Source organism: Mirounga leonina, unplaced genomic scaffold (genome assembly GCF_011800145.1).
Source record: "Mirounga leonina isolate KUSES-001 unplaced genomic scaffold, KU_Mleo_1.0 Mir_125, whole genome shotgun sequence".
Taxonomy (NCBI): Eukaryota; Metazoa; Chordata; class Mammalia; order Carnivora; family Phocidae; genus Mirounga; species Mirounga leonina.
The window spans coordinates 14246481-14262098 of NW_023270305.1; the positions used below are offsets into that span (position 1 = coordinate 14246481).

Genomic DNA, 15618 nt, shown 5'->3' on the forward strand with positions numbered 1-15618 from the left:
TCCCTTCCCAACATTCTTCACTTCCCAAATCCCATTAAGCACCACCACACTGAACTACTTCCAGTTTCCCAGCTTTGCCCTGTCGTGTCCCACCCCTAGGCCATCGCTTAAGTCAGGAAATCCATACAACTGGACTGTTCTCCCCACCTGTCCTGATCCCCAACCAGTAAAAATTCTCCCCTTCCCCATCTCAAATGCCACCTCTTTCAGGAAGCCTTTTCTAATCTCCTTCCTAAGGAACTCATCACTCCTCAGTTCATCTGTAGGAATTTGGACTCTATTAGTTCTTACTATAAGGGCTTGCCTGTCTTGCACCTCAGTATGGCAGCTATGAATCTCATCCTCAGATATATGAGCATACATGAAATAACACATTTCCTTAATTGTAATAAACTACTTTCATTTCTCCTTCCCTCATCCTCCTCTGCTGGAATGTTTAAATGCTTTAAACATGGTACTACAAGCATGGTGGAAGGCCCTCCAGGGATAGTGAATGTCAGCACTAACCTGTTGGAGTGGTTCCTCAGGTCCGGGGGTCTTGATTATTCCATGCCACATCTGGGACTTGGGACTGCCTCTTGCCGTGGAAATCAGAGCCATTCTTTCCCATTACGTGGAAGGGGAAACAGCCCTGGCTGTCCCAGAACCCCAGACTTCTCTCTCCTATCAGAAGGGGTCTCCATTCTCCATTTCCTGCCCTCCAAACACTGCCCCTTCCCTCAAGCTCCGCCCTCTTCCTTGTTCTTCTGGATTTTTATAGCCCAATAACTCAAAAAGTTTAACCACTAGCAACAAAGAAGCTAGCACTTTCCTAGAAGGACGAAAGCATTTAATCTTCAAACCCTCCCCGGAGGAAAGGAGAACTTTCCGTTCCATCTTTCCAGCACCACTAGAAAGGAAAGAAAACCCAAAACAGTTAAATTTCCGAGTCACTCAAGGCAGTGGCCTTCACACAGTAGGCGCTCAAGTAAGATTTTCTGAATGCAATAGCCTCTCATCTCAACATCTTTGCCTGGATGTTTTTTGCTAGGAAGGAACCCCGAGCCCCTACCCGATCCCTCGCTAAGGATAACCCAACGAAAACGAAAGACTACAAGTCCCAGGCTGCCTTGCGGTCGGCGCCGCGCGCCGCGAGGCCCTGCAAGGAGACGTGGCAGAGCGCGGCGCGTCCGCGCCGGACCGGAAAGCCAGGGGAGGTGGCAGTGGCGGGAGGGTCGGAGCCATGGCAGCCAAGGCGGCTGGTGGGGGGCGCTGGGAGGTGGTGAAGAAAGGGCGGCGGCCCGGGGCTGGCGGCAATGGTAGAAGCGGCGGAGGGGACCGCCGGGCTCTCGGGGAGGCGAACGGTGTGTGGAAATACGACCTGACCCGTGAGTACCCACCCGGCCGGCCACCCGCGCCGCCGCCCGGCCCCGGGCCTGCCCCTCCGGCGAGGTAGCAGCCACCCGAGCCCCTGGGCTCTCCTGCCCATCGGCACCCCCCGGTCAGCTACCGCGCACTGCCTCTTGAGCCTCGCAAGAGGTAGACCGCGCTGGGAGGGAGCTGTCCTCGCCTCGCAGATGAGTAAACTGAGGCCCAGTGGAGTTAGATGCCTTTCCCGGGATCACATGTCAGAGGGGGACCAGGACTGCGGTCTGCGCACACGCTCTGCCAGCTGTTCCCGGCCCTAGCCTGGCCTCCCTGGGCAGGTGTCTGAGAGCTGGGGAGAGGCATCCTTCATTGTACACGGTGCCGCCTCCTTGAGTAACCAGCAGTGTTGCGGGACGGGGGCGGACCGTCGGGAGGCTTCAACCTCGACACCCACCGAGCATTGTAAGTGGTGCCTGTCTCCCCAAAGTCTCCTGGAGGAGTGGAGAAAGCTTGCCACTTGTTGATTAGAGAGTTGTCACACTGGAACCCAGATGGAAAAGACCTGACCTCCCGGACTGGTAGCCACTCACCAAGGAAGCCAGCCCTTTGTATCCGATTCCTCCACTAGTTCCCACATACTCTGGTTTATCTAATAAAGAAATACCTCATCTCTGTGAAAGAGCCTGGGAACCCAAGAGCTGCCATGACTGAAAGAAGCAGGAGGGCTCCCCACCCTGCTCCTTAAGCATGACAGCAAGAAGGGGTTTTGATTCAGGTTCCTCGCTGAAGATGAATTAGGTGACGATGTGGGGGAAGGGACCACTGTTCCTGTGAGGCCCTCATGACTCAAGGGCCCTCATGACCTTTTGTCTGCCTGTCATTACCCCAGCTCCAATCCAGACGACAAGCACCCTTTACGAGCGGGGCTTTGAGAGAATCCTGAAGCGGCAGAATAAGGAGCAAGTTCCACCCCCTTCTGTGGAGCCTAAGAAACCAGGGAACAAGAAGCAGACTAAGAAGGTGACAACCATCACCAGCCAAAACCAGAAGCAGGGTCGCTTCCGCAGCCTGGAAGAGGCACTGAAAGCTGTGAGTGTACCTAGACTTGAGGTGGGGAGATAACAGGGACATGACGTGTAGAGAAGATGAAAGGAGCAGGAGGAGGGGAAGGCCACTGGGGGACCTGTGGAATTTGGGACATTATTGATTGGGAGGAGACGTTCAGGAAAGGGCAGAAACCCCAAGGGATAGAATGTTTGCATTTGAGATCGATGAGGAAATAAGTTTATAGGGAAACCTAGATTAGTGCAAGGAGAGCCTTGAAGACTCAGGGATATCGGGGAGGGGGTAGAGAAACGGCTGTGGCTCCTCGCCCCGTGGAAGCAGCGATCTTTCATTTTCCATCTGGTCCGCTCGAACATGTGAAGGGCTTAAGAGTATTGGGCCTTGAGATCAGCAATCCCAGCTGTGCTGTGTTTTCTAAATATCAGAAATATCAGATGCAGCGATACTGTGGCATTCCACATGCTTAACATTGAAAAGCAGGAATCCTTTGTTCTTCTGCCTTCACCTAGTTTAACCATTTTCCCACCTCTACCCTGTTTACCTCTACTCACTCAACTCACCACGGCGGGGGGGGGGGGGGGGCCTGTGTCCCTGGCAGCTGGACATAGCAGCTCTGCAGAAGGAACTGGACAAGAGCCAGAGCGTGTTCTCTGGGAACCCATCCGTGTGGTTGAAGGACCTGGCCAGCTATCTCAACTACAAGCTCCAAGCGCCTCTAAGTGAACCCACACTAAGCCAGCATACTCACGGTTAGTTCTTCCAACTCCCTAAAATTAGACAAGTTCAAGAAAATACTAGAAAGGCTGTGTGTAAGCACATTAGTCAGTAACAGAGCCCAGTGCCCCCCACTGTCCTGATTTATGTGCGTGATTCAAGCTGTTCTCAAATCATCACGGCTATGAGAGTGGGCCTCATGGGGATAGGGAGGCTGCCAGCCTCGTGCAGGGACCTCTGCGTGCATTCACCGTTCTTGGGGAGTGCAGCAGGGCCCTCAGAGCTGGCAGAGGCTTCTGGTCCTAGCATTCATGTGGAGGCCTTTCGGCCCCAGATTATCCCTACAGTCTGGTAAGCCGGGAGCTGCGTGGGATCATCCGAGGGCTGCTGGCCAAGGCAGCGGGGTCTCTGGAGCTCTTTTTTGACCACTGTCTGTTTACGATGCTGCAAGAGCTGGATAAGACACCAGGTGAGGGGGGGCCCCTTGTGAGGGATAGCCCCACCCCATATTGGGAACCTTCTACTCCCTTTTTCCTACTTCCAGATTGGCTGGGTGGTTCTGTTTCCAGCAAAGAAATGTGCTAATCTCAATACTCTTTTGGAAAGAGGAAGAAGTTAGGAGTCACTGGCCCTGGGTTCCGGGCTCACAGCTGCTGGAAGGGAGATTTCAGGTTTGGGGTACCAAGTAATATATGTAGGTCTGAGAACACCTGTCTCTCCAGGGGAGTCACTACATGGTTACCGCATCTGTATCCAAGCCGTTCTGCAAGACAAGCCCAAGATTGCCACCATGAACCTGGGCAAGGTGAGCTCAGGTGGTGGTGGGGACACCAGGGGGGCTAGGACCTGGGAGGCTGGGTGAATCTACACCGTTGGACCTAACTAAGGGCTAATGGAAGATGCTGGAAGACCAGTAACAACAGCTAACACTGCTAGTACTTGCTCTGGGTATGCTCTATGTATATATGAGGTAGGTACTGCTGTTATTCCTGTTTATAGATGAGAAGATTGGGCCACAGAGGGGTTCAGTAACTTTCCTAGTTAGCGAACTAGTAAGTGGCAAGGATGGGTGAAGGCCAGAGCCTGGTGCCAGAGCGCACGCTCTGAATCACTACCCTCTGCTACTCCAGCACTGCGTGCTCCATGGCCTGGCCCTTCTCTCCCTGCCTGGCCTTGGGGGTGCTCCTGATGTTTTGCCTGGTTGCAGCCTGCCTTTCCCACTGGTCTCCTCAGTTCCTGGAACTGCTGAGGTCTCATCAGAGCCGACCAGCAAAGTGTCTGACCATCATGTGGGCCCTGGGTCAAGCAGGTTTTACCAACCTCACTGAAGGACTGAAAGGTAACAAAGAAGTGGGGAAGAGAGAGGGATGGTCTTGGAGGCAGGAAGCTCCTCTTTAACCTCCCCAGTGGATCCAGGCGTGATGCTTCCTCCCTGACCTTTGTCTCCTCAGTGTGGCTAGGGATCATGCTGCCTGTGCTGGGCATCAAGTCTCTGTCTCCCTTCGCCATCGCATACTTGGATCGGCTGCTCCTGTGAGTGATTGGGCCAGGGGTTGGCGGGGGGTGGTGTCAGCCAGGAAGGCCCATGGTGTCCAAAGTAACTGTTTGAGCAAAATGGGGTGCTGTGATCCTGGTGTCCATAGATGTGAGGAAAACCAGGACCAGCTCCTCCCAATCAGAACGTGATGGTGAGGAAGGAAAGGGAGGAAACCATGGAGGGGTAGGGGGTGAGGCTGAGTTCATGCCCATTTTCCTAGATATTGGTCTCAGCTGGGATCACGGCCTGCCTGGTAGTCTCCAGCAAGTCTGTTTTTTCCTTTCCCCCACAGGATGCACCCCAACCTCACCAAAGGCTTTGGCATGATTGGCCCCAAGGACTTCTTCCCACTTCTGGATTTTGCCTACATGCCCAACAACTCCCTGACACCCAGGTAGGACTGCCCTGGGGCACACCTGCTGTGAAGGATCCCAGCAGTGGGTCAGGAGCAGGCAGGATATTTCCTGTCCCTTTTTCTCCAGCCACCCTAAATCTGAGATTCTCAACCTGCAAGTTCAAGCAATCGGTGAACCCCCTAAAATTATATGGACCCTCAAGTGTGATTGGCATATAGGCATTTTCCTGGGGAGGAGATCCATGACTTCCAACAGATTTTCCAAGGAGTCTCTGAGTCTGAAAAGACTCCGAGCCATTATAAGGCCCTTAGCGACACCCCTCCCGCAGGCAGGCAAAGGGACACATCACGTAGCTCCATCTAGAGCCTGTGTCTGGCTCTCCTCCCCACCCCCACCCCCAGCCTGCAGGAGCAGCTGTGTCAGCTCTACCCCCGACTGAAGGTGCTGGCATTTGGGGCAAAGCCGGAATCTACCCTGCATACATACTTCCCCTCCTTCCTGTCCAGAGCCACCCCTAGCTGCCCTTCTGAGATGAAGAAAGAGGTGAGGAGGGGCGCCTGGGTGGCTCAGTCGTTAAGCGTCTGCCTTCGGCTCAGGTCATGATCCCAGGGTCCTGGGGTCGAGTCCCACATCGGGCTCCCGGCTCAGCGGGAAGCCTGCTTCTCCCTCTCCCACTCCCCCTGCTTGTGTTCCCTCTCTCGCTGTGGGTCTCTCTCTGTCAAATAAATAAATAAAATCTTTAAAAAAAAAAAAGGAAAGAGGTGAGAAAATAACAGGAGGCCGCCGCAGAGCTTCCTACCTGCTAACAGCTTCCTACCTTCCTACCCCTGCCTTCGCAGAACTTGTTTCCTGGGCCTCCCCTTAGCTCACTCCTGACAGCCGCCGTTCCCACTCACTCGTGCGCCCCCCTCACAAGGACACGATCAGACGTGGCTGGTCTCTCATGGCCTGCCTCTTGTCGACGAGTGATCGTCAAGCTCAAGCTCTGGCTTGGGAGCCACAGCCTCTCCCTTGTGGACGCTCAGAGATTCCTGGGGTCTGGGCACGATTTCCCCATCCTTCGGGGCAGGTGTGTTGCGTGGCGGCACTCTCCCCCGCCAGCAGCCCCGGGCCCCAGCAGGTTCTCCTGTCCCCTGTGCAGCTCCTGAGCAGCCTGACCGAGTGCCTGACGGTGGACGCCCTCAGCGCCAGTGTCTGGAGGCAGCTGTACCCCAAGCACTTGTCACAGTCCAGGCAGGTGGGGTTGGGGGGCTGCCCACCTCTGATCCATACAGAGAAGCCTTAACCTGTGCTTCCCAGCCTGTCCCTGGCCTAGAAGCAGAAGGGGAACATTTGTCACTGTCCTTCGGGTTTGTGCCTCTCGAATTGGGAACATGGCTGGGGTGGCCTCTAGTAAGCTGCTCACTGTGGGAGGGCAGTGAAGGAGCCAGAGCCTAATGGGGGACCAGAGGATGGGAGGGGCCGAGTGGGCCCCCTGATTGGAAGGGGTTGTGCTTTCCCCGTAGCCTGCTGCTGGAGCACCTGCTCAGGTCCTGGGAGCAGATTCCCAAAAAGGTGAGGAGCTGGGAGGACATGGCAGGCTGAGCCTCGTCTGGGTTCTGGGTTCGTACCCCTCGACTGCTGCCCTCCCTTTTGCTGAGAAGGCACTGTATTCGTGCATTTGGCATGGACAGCAAAGTAGGGTGGAGGCTCAGAGTTCCCTTACGGACTAAATGTTATCCTTTCAACCCAGACTTTCTTATCCTACAGACGCAGAAGTCTTTGCGAGAAACCATCCAGGCCTTCAAGCTGACCAACCAGGAGCTGCTAAGGAAGGGCAGCTGCAGCGGTCAGGACGCCGCCGCCTGCGACATGGCCTGCAAGGTGCCAGCACCCAGCCCTCCCCGAGCCGCACGCTCGCCGACACCGCCGTCCCAGCGCCCCCAGCAGCCCCCGCCGCCGCCTCTGCGGTCGTGGGAGGGCTTGATCCTCTCCCTTTGGAGGCAACGATCACCCCCTCCCTGTGACCACCGCTCCCTGCCGCCTCTCTCGTAGGGCCTGTTGCAGCAGGCGCGGGGCTACCGGCTGCCCTGGACACGGCTACTCCTGTTGGTGCTGATCTTTCTCGTCGGCTTCCTGTGCCATGACTTCCAGTCGCACAGCTCTTTCCAGGGTGAGCAAGACTTGGCAGGCAAGGGCGGTAGCGTGAGGGTGAGGCCCGGAGCCAGCTGCAGCACCCACTGGCCCTATCACGTAGCTTGGCCCTGGTGCTACAGAAGACAGGCTTTTCTGTCCACAACTTCGGATTGCACTGTTGCTTTGCCGTGCAGAAGTGTCTGTGTGTTCATGGTCCTGTTCAAGTGCTGTCTCCTTTTTAACCCCTGAGGAAACTGAGGGTCAGATTTAGCAATTAGCCTAAGGTCACAGCTGGTAAGTAGACGGGCGGACCCTCCAGCCCCAGGCTTCCTGCCGCCTACCTGACTGCCTCCCTCCTGTTCCCCGGGCCCAGCAGGAGAAGTGGGCTCGGCGCCCCAGGCCCGCGTCCCTCCCTCTGGTGCAGATCGCAGCACACGAGTTCTGCTCCATCCCTCACGAGCCCTGCGCTGGGGCCTGTCGTGTGTGTCTCCCCGCTTCCTTGCCCCCCTCACCCCCCAGCTCACCAGAGGCCCCCTTTACTCAGCCTCCCTCTCTGGCCGGTTGCTTCGATCATCTGGGTTCTTGCCTGCTGGCCAGCAAGTGTGTGCCGGGGTCTACTCCTACAGCCTGCGGGGCTACCGGTGAGCTCCTGGGGAGGGGAGAAAGGTGGGAGGGACAGGGCCTGCTCTTCGGGGTGGTGACGGCATCAGTGGGAAATGATGGCAGTTTTCCCTTCCCAAGGCCTCCCCCCCCCCAGCTGTTCTTGGGGAGCCGAGCCATCTGAGGAAACTCAGCCTTCCTTTCTCCCCCCGTCCTCTCCCACAGCTGGCTAGAGGAGACATTGCCGGCCTGGGGCTCCCACCTGCTGGCTGTGGTGAGGCCCGGTTTGCAGCTGGCCTGGGCCCACACCAGTGCCACCGTCAGCGTTCTTTCTGCCCACTGTGCCTCCCACCTTGCCTGGATTGGTGACAGCCTCACCAGCCTCCTGCAGACGGTAAGCCAGAGACAGGGAGGTCGGGGAAGGGCTGGTCTCCCCAGGGGCTGGAAGGTGCATCCCCACGTGGAGCGGGTCCTCGGGGCCAGGATGCATTCTCCCGGCACTCTAACCCCTCCGGTCTCTGTGCTCCAACTTCAGATCCAGCTCCCTGCTACCCTGATGCAGCTGCTGCAGTCTCTGAGGGAGCTGCTCACGCTTCTTCACCAGAACGTGCTGCTGTCGTGGTGGCGCGTGCTGCTGGAGGCCCTGGCCCGGGCCCAGGAGCACTGCCACGAGGCGTGCAGGTGAGCTCCAGCAGGAGCCCCAGAGCCCATGCCCTCTCCCCCGGGACGAGGCTCTCGCTCGCTCTCTCACCGTGCCCCACCCCACTCCTCGCACATCCCTCGGCCACTCTGGGATGCAGGTTATAGGTCTGAGCTGCGACCCTGTGACTCAACACAGCGCTGCTTCCCCACTCCCACACGTGTTCTGCTTTCCTCCCAGAGGTGAAGTGACCTGGGACTGCGTGAGGACACAGCTCGGTGAGGCTGCCCGCGGGGCCTGGCTCCGCCTGCAGGACGTCACCATGGCTTTCTTGGACTGGGCACTTGCCACGATCTCCCAGCACTAGGTCCTGCCCGCCTCGCCCCCGGTGCTGTCTGGGGCGGGCCGTCTGAGACTGCTGGCGGGTAGAGGACAGAGAGGCAGTTCTGCGTAGGCCGCTTTTTTACTTGGTGCCTGAGTTCTGTCTCCTAGGGACTGGCCGGTGGCCTCGGCCCCAGTTCCTCCCTCTTCGGTGGGGACTGAGCCCAGAGATCTCTCAGCCTCCTACCCCTGATCTCACTGAACGTTTGTCTGGCCCTATTGCATGTAGCTCCCAACCTCTGTCCTCGGGCTGCTAAACTCCGTCACCCCCTCTCGTCTCCTGCTCTCCACTTCCATCTCATTCCCAAAGCCCCAGAGAGCTCATCTCCAGAACAGTGGGATTCCACTGAGTGACAACTGCATTCTTCTGAGGAAGGAATCCTGCTCCTAGACTCTAGTCCCAGTGGAACAAGGAAAGAGGCCTCCGGAAGAACGTCGCACCACAGTGGGCGACAACAGCTTCACCTCAGCCCACAGCCTGGGCATGCCTGTCACTGGACGTGAGGGCTGGGCGGAAAGGCCTCTCACCTCCGGATGCCCGACTGCAGTCTTTTGAGGCCTCTCACTGCCCCCTCTGTCACGGTCCTACTTCTTTACTTTCCACTCCCCTTCAGGGCTGGGGGACTGTGCCTCAGGGTTCAGCTGTTCCCCGTTGCCTAGCCCTACACCATCTGTCTGGAGAGCAAAGCCCAAGTAGTTGTGTGCCTCGGGCGTGGTGAACCTTCCAGCAGCCTGTTGAGACAGGAGGCAGCATATGGCTCCTCGGTACGCCTACTAGGTGGAATAAAGGACACAGATTTGATTTCCAGCTTTCCTTTCCGCATCCTCATATAGGAATTCCCATAGTTGTGACCAGGACAACAAAATACCGGGCACGCACATGTTCTCCTTTGGCCCCCTGCCTCCTGCGGGTTGTAGCCACTGGCTGCAGTTGAGCTTCTGGCAGGGAAAGTTCACACCCATCATTCTCAACTTTGGCCTATTGAGGATTCCAGACACTCCTTTTGCTCTCCTAATCATCTTGTCTCACTTGTCACTGTGATTCATGTCCCAAGATTTGCCTTGATAGCTTGAGTGTTTTAAGCTGGGAAAAGCAGGGAGAGTGTCCCGGGAGAATTCTTGGTCTGTGATCAGTGGGGTCTTCTTCCTTGCCAAGACCTTAACTTATTAATTGGTTTTATAAGGCAATGAGTGAAAGATTTAGGACTCCAAGAGACACATGAATCAAGGGTCTATCACCAAAGTCCCTTTTTGTGTTTGACTTGAGACTCTGAGAGCTGAACAGGCTCTCAGCGCTCACCTCAAGTTTCTTTCCTTGAATGTTTCAAATCTAAGCAGTACTGGAGGTACCCTGCCCAGTCCAGCTCCCACAGGCCGGTTCCTGCTTCCGTCCTGCCTGCAAGGAAAACACGATGATAAACAGCTACCACTTTCCCGTTAGCTTGTCACCCTGAGACTCTGCCTCGACTTCTCAGTGGTGAGATGATAAAGTAGCAAATGTAGGAAAATCTTGACACGATGTGAGGTCATGAGTACAATAGCGTCTAACACTCGTATCCCCTTTCCTTGTTAGGACGGAACTGTTACCTCTTGAGAGTTAAGCAGCCCACATTGGGCAGGGCCCTGCTCCCCTAGTGGCAGGTAACCATGATCGCTTTTCCCAGAAAAAAAAAATTCCCACCTGGCAACTAAGGTCTAGGCAGGACTGTCCGAGGGTCCCAAGACCTCATTTCTTCCTCCCCGATCAGAAACAAACAGGTTCAGTTCTTAAGAATAGTGAGTCCTTCGATGGACTCTGAAAAACAAACTGAGGGTTCTAGAGGGGAGGGGGTGGGGGGAATGGGTTAGCCCGGTGATGGGTATTAAAGAGGGCACGTACTGCATGGAGCACTGGGTGTTATGCACAAACAATGAATCATGGAACACTGCATCTAAAACTAATGACGTAATATATGGGGATTAACATAAGAATTTTTTTTAAAAAGACCTCAAAAAAAAAAAAAAAAAGAATAGTGAGTCCTTGTAACTGGCCTGTATTCAAGGCAAACTGAAGAAAGGGCTGGTGTGAATCTGGGTTGACAACAGCACAGGACAAGTAAAATGATGACCCTCTCCCGATGACATTGAATCACCAAGGCTGCTGGACTGCTACAATCCAGCAACTCCAAGAATGTCGCCTGAAGCGTGCACTGATCTCCAGTGTGCATACTGGGTTTACCTTGGTGGGTTCGTTCAATTTCTGACCTAGAATCCTGGGGTTCAACATTTAATCACCTTTGGTTAGCTGGGGTCTCCACAGACTCTCACGGGACACCGACACCTTCCTTGGCTTTATTTTTTAAACACAGTTGTTTGACCCGATACTGGAATTGTCCAGAATTTTTCCTGGGTCAGTGAAGTAGTCCCAACCCTGCCCCTGCTGCCCATTAAAACTAAACCGGACACCCAGACGTTTCACATTTTGCAGACCTGTCAATGCACAGGAATCCGAGTGGAGCCATTGACTAGGAGAGCAGACTCGTGCTGACAGGTGGGCTCTCCCACTGTGACGATTGGTGTTCTTGGAGGAACAGAAGTAACCTGACGCCTCAGAGGGTCACATCTGGACATTGTAACTTTACTTTTCACAGCAGGAGTTCCACAGATAACATGCCAGAAAAGGGGGCTGTTTGAATATGGTTATGTCTTACCAACTTGAGTTATTACCAACTCTCGTATGGGCCTGCAAGTTATAGCACTTTGAAACACTTCTTCCCAAAAGTCTTGAAACACGTATCTGGATTTGAACCCAGTCTACAGCTCCAGTTTTACAGCCAGGCAGCCTGATGGGCGGTCTGCTTACTAGGAACAAATAGCATTGCTGGACTCAGCTGCAGCATTGCCAGTCCATTCTCAAGTGCCATCACCCTTGGGGTGGAGGGTTTCCCACGGAGACGGGCATGTCTGCCCGGCCCTGCCCTATTCCAGAAAGACCCAGTTGACAATTACACAGAAATTTCAATGGTAGTCTGGCCTCTGGTAGTCTTCTCTCTCCTAAAGGACATTGGGTTTAAGTGAACACTTGGACTGATCTGTCCTTTTCTACATACCCTTCATGGTTCTGCTCTCTAAAGGGCTTGAGGGGACGAAGGCTCCGCTTTTCCCTATGGGGTATTCCATTTTACTGGGCAGTTTCATTGCCCCAAACTTGAAGTATAAGAAGAAATTTGGGGATGGGGTGGGGGGAGCTTCCATCATTCAAGGTATGATTGAATACTTATTGAATATTGAATAATCTGCCTATTAATAAAAGCATTGAATTCAGATGCATTGTTGGATGTGCCTTGGTATATATATTTTTTATTGTGTTAGCACACCGGTTATTAATTTTTAATAGATTTTTAGAGTTTTAGGTTCACATCAAAATTGAGCAAAAAGTACATATGCCTTGCCCCCTGAACTCACACAGCCCCCCACTGTCAACATCAGTGAACCTACACTGACACATTGCTATCACCAGGTAGTTTACATGAAACATACTTTGTATGATTTTAGTCTTGTTAAGTTTATTGAGACTTGTTCTGTAGCCTAACATGTGGGCCATCCAGGAGAATATTCCATGTGTGCAGGAAAAGAATGTGTATTTTGCTATTGTTGGGTGGAAGGTTCCGTGCATGTCTGTTAGGTCTAGTTGGTGCATTGATCAAGGCCTCCATTTCCTTACTGAGCTTATCACATACACATCCTTAACGTTAAAGAACTCTTACAAATCAAGAAAAGCCTAAACACAATAAGAAAAATATGGAAAGAAGACAATTCATTTAAAAATGCAAATAAACAATAGACTTAAAGTCCATTTCATTGGCAAAGTGCAAATTTCAAATAAGTTACCACTTCCTTTTGCTAAAGATTTTTAAGTGATAATATACTCAGTAAATGCTGTACTAGAAATCAGTGTAATGTTTCTGGGAAGTAATTTGGTAATATCAAAAGGTTTAAAAGTTCCATACTATTTTACCAAGTAATTCCACTCCTGAAAATATATTCTAGAGACTAGAGAAGAGAAATATGGACAAAGATTTATGTATAAGAACATTAATTGTTGTAGTAGTAGTAGTAGTAATTAAAATTTGGATGTAAACTGTGTCCAATAATAATAAGATGAACATTATGATAAAATTTTTGTAAAACCAAAATGGGAAATGGTTATTTGAATGATGATTTTAAAGAATTTTTAATAACATAGGAAAATTCTTATAATTAATTGAGCTCAATTTGTTGTAATATTGGCTATAATAAAAAACAGAAGAATGTCAGCAAGAAACTGAAACCCTCCTACACTGCTGGTGGGGATGGAAAATGGCTCAGCCATTGTGGAAAACAGTTTGGCAGTTCCTCAAAGAGCTAAACATATAATTACCATAAACCCCAACAATTCCACTCCTGGGTATACACCCAAGATAAATACATATATCCACACAGAAACTCCTACACGAATGTTAATAGCACTTTGATTCATGAAAGCCAAAAGGTGGAAACGGCCGAAATGCCCATCAATAGATGAATGGATAGACAAAATGGTATAATGCTACAGTGGAATATTACTCAGTCATTAAAAGGGAGGAGGTGCTGACACATGACACAAGGTGGATGAGTTTCAAAAACACTATGACAAGTGAAAGAAATCAGACAAAAAGGGTCCCATATTTTATTTGCCAGAATAGGCAAATCGGTAGAGCAAAAGCAGATTAGTGGTTGCCGGGGTACGGAGGAATTGGTGGTGGGGAATGATGGCTTAAAGGGTACAGGATGTTCTCCTAGAGTGATTTAAAAAAAAAAAAAAGTTTGAAAACTAGAGAGAAGTGATAATTTGCACCATACTGTGAATGCACTAAGTGGCACTGAATTGTTCATACTTTAAAAAATGGCTAATGGTACGTTATGTGAATCTCTCCCACAAAGCAAAGTCAGCATAAGCGAATATGTTGTTTCCCAGCATCCCCTCCCCTCAAGAAAGAGAGCCAGCCAGCACGCTAAACGCCGAGCCAAGAAAACTGCCCAAGTTAACGCTCTCGGACACAATGGTAGCATTTGCAGCAACAGAATGAGGTTAAACCAAGAAATTGGTGGGAAGGCGTCAACCACTTGCATTGTGGGTGGGCGCAAGGGTCAAAGCGGTGCTGTGCTCAGTGACAGCAGAGACGTCGGATTTAAACACCAGCCTGAGAGTACCCATGAAGTGTCGGAGCTGCGACGGGGCCTGAAACCATCCCCCGACCTGGATTTGCGCGGGGCGACTGACTCCAGGTAGCACAGGCCGCAGAGCGGGGAATGGCCCAGCTCTTCCCGCACACCCGCCCCGCGAGACCACCAAGCAAGGCTTTGCCCGGGACCCGGGTACTAGGTTTGTTTCAAAGGCCCAGGAACTTCTGGTGGGCAGGGGAGTGGAGGCTGGCGTTCCAGGCCCCTGGGAAGAGGCGCGAAGGCGTGACGGGGTAGGGGCAGGGGCGGCGGGGTAGGGGCAGGGGCGGCGGGGTAGGGGCAGGGGCGGCGGGGTGGGCTCGGCCCCGCTCGGGGCCCCGAACCGCTGGGTTTGCGCGCCGCTGGAAGCTCGGGGGTCCGGCCTTCTCATGCTCCAGCCAGAACGAAAGATCCTGACCAAACGGTGGTTAACTGACCGAATGAATGTCCTTCACGTCGGGAGAGCAGTAGGATTTCACTGGCGCCCCCGAGACACCCAAGGGAAGATGAGAGCAAATAACGAAAGTAAACCCTCGGCTTTGCAACCGGGGCTTGCGCCTTGCAACTGCGGAGCACGCAGCGTCCCCGCGGCGCGGGGAAAATGCTGCCCAGCAGCCCGAGGGTGCGGGCGCGATCTCAAAGCGTCCGCAATCCCATAAAAGCCACGGGGGGTGAGGAGGTGCCGGGTTTTTTGTTTTGTTTTGTAAAAAGCAGGGAAATGGAAGGGAAGTGTATTGCGCATTTCCTTCGTCCAGAGTTGAGAAGTGGGTCCTTTGCTCGCACTTCTGTTTCCGGCTTCCTTTGTTCTGTGCGACATGGGGGGGCTCGGCGGGGCTCGGTCCTCTATAAAGTGCTGGGGGTGGGGGGGGGGGCAGCTGTCCTCAAAGCCCTTAGATCCTGTCAGAGCGGTGCGGCCTTGGTAAGCATTAGGGAGGAACTGGCAGGTGCTGGGAGCAGCGGAGCCTTCGATAGCTCAGTTGGTAGAGCGGAGGACTGTAGTGGAGTGAGTTGCGGCAATCCTTAGGTCGCTGGTTCGATTCCGGCTCGAAGGACTTCGGATGATCTTTTTAGCCTCCGCTTAATTCAATTATCCCGTAGGGAGAAAATTTCACTCAGAAGCCCGCTGTGCATTTGCAGGAGCGCTGCAGCTGTTCGGTAAAACGCACGTGCGGTACGTAGTCAGGATCCAATCCCGCGCTCTTGCGGGTTAGATGCGAAGATATGTATTACTGTTACTTACGTGTGATTATTATATGCCTGCTTTAAAAAATCTTGCCCATGACCCCCACCGTACTCTGCTATATAAACATCTTGAACTACGGTCGGTCCTCGGGTCAGCGGCCAGCCCAGAACAGCCTGTAAGGCAAAGGGAAAAGACTCGGCAGCAAGCGGGGGATTAGCTCAAATGGTAGAGCGCTCGCTTAGCATGCGAGAGGTAGCGGGATCGATGCCCGCATCCTCCACTCAGGTTTTTTTTCTTTTGCCCCGTGCATCAAAGGATCCCTTAATAGCGGGAGATCCGCTGACCCAGGAAGGTGTTTTGTAATACACGGAGGAGTACGGTGGGCAGTGATTAGCTTCGCACATTGTCCTTTTATTTTGCAGGTGAGTCTTTTCCAGTTTATTTCCTGGTCACTTTGCGT

General features: G+C 53.1%; 1 protein-coding gene and 2 non-coding genes across 4 annotated transcripts; all 3 read left to right on the top strand.

The window, feature by feature from the left end:
- Positions 1 to 1188: 1188 nt before the first annotated feature.
- TMEM214 (transmembrane protein 214) lies at positions 1189 to 9557 on the top strand. Of its 2 annotated transcripts, none has more exons than XM_035000749.1 (17): positions 1189 to 1367; positions 2237 to 2436; positions 3011 to 3161; positions 3461 to 3595; positions 3849 to 3931; positions 4360 to 4465; positions 4578 to 4659; positions 4956 to 5057; positions 5421 to 5562; positions 6161 to 6252; positions 6525 to 6573; positions 6769 to 6882; positions 7054 to 7171; positions 7679 to 7775; positions 7960 to 8128; positions 8270 to 8415; positions 8615 to 9557. In XM_035000749.1, exons 1-17 carry the CDS (start codon positions 1223 to 1225, stop codon positions 8739 to 8741), a joined length of 2058 nt encoding a protein of 685 aa, XP_034856640.1. In that variant the 5' UTR covers positions 1189 to 1222; the 3' UTR covers positions 8742 to 9557. The 2 variants fall into 2 exon arrangements, with proteins under 2 accessions (XP_034856640.1, XP_034856641.1); XM_035000750.1 differs by having other exon boundaries at positions 8535 to 8616.
- Positions 9558 to 14937: 5380 nt separating this feature from the next.
- Positions 14938 to 15027, top strand: TRNAY-GUA. The gene is given in 2 exon segments: positions 14938 to 14974; positions 14992 to 15027. It is a non-coding gene; the product is annotated as a tRNA-Tyr (tRNA).
- Positions 15028 to 15365: 338 nt separating this feature from the next.
- TRNAA-AGC lies at positions 15366 to 15438 on the top strand. The gene has a single exon. It is a non-coding gene; the product is annotated as a tRNA-Ala (tRNA).
- The last annotated feature ends 180 nt before the right edge of the window (positions 15439 to 15618 follow it).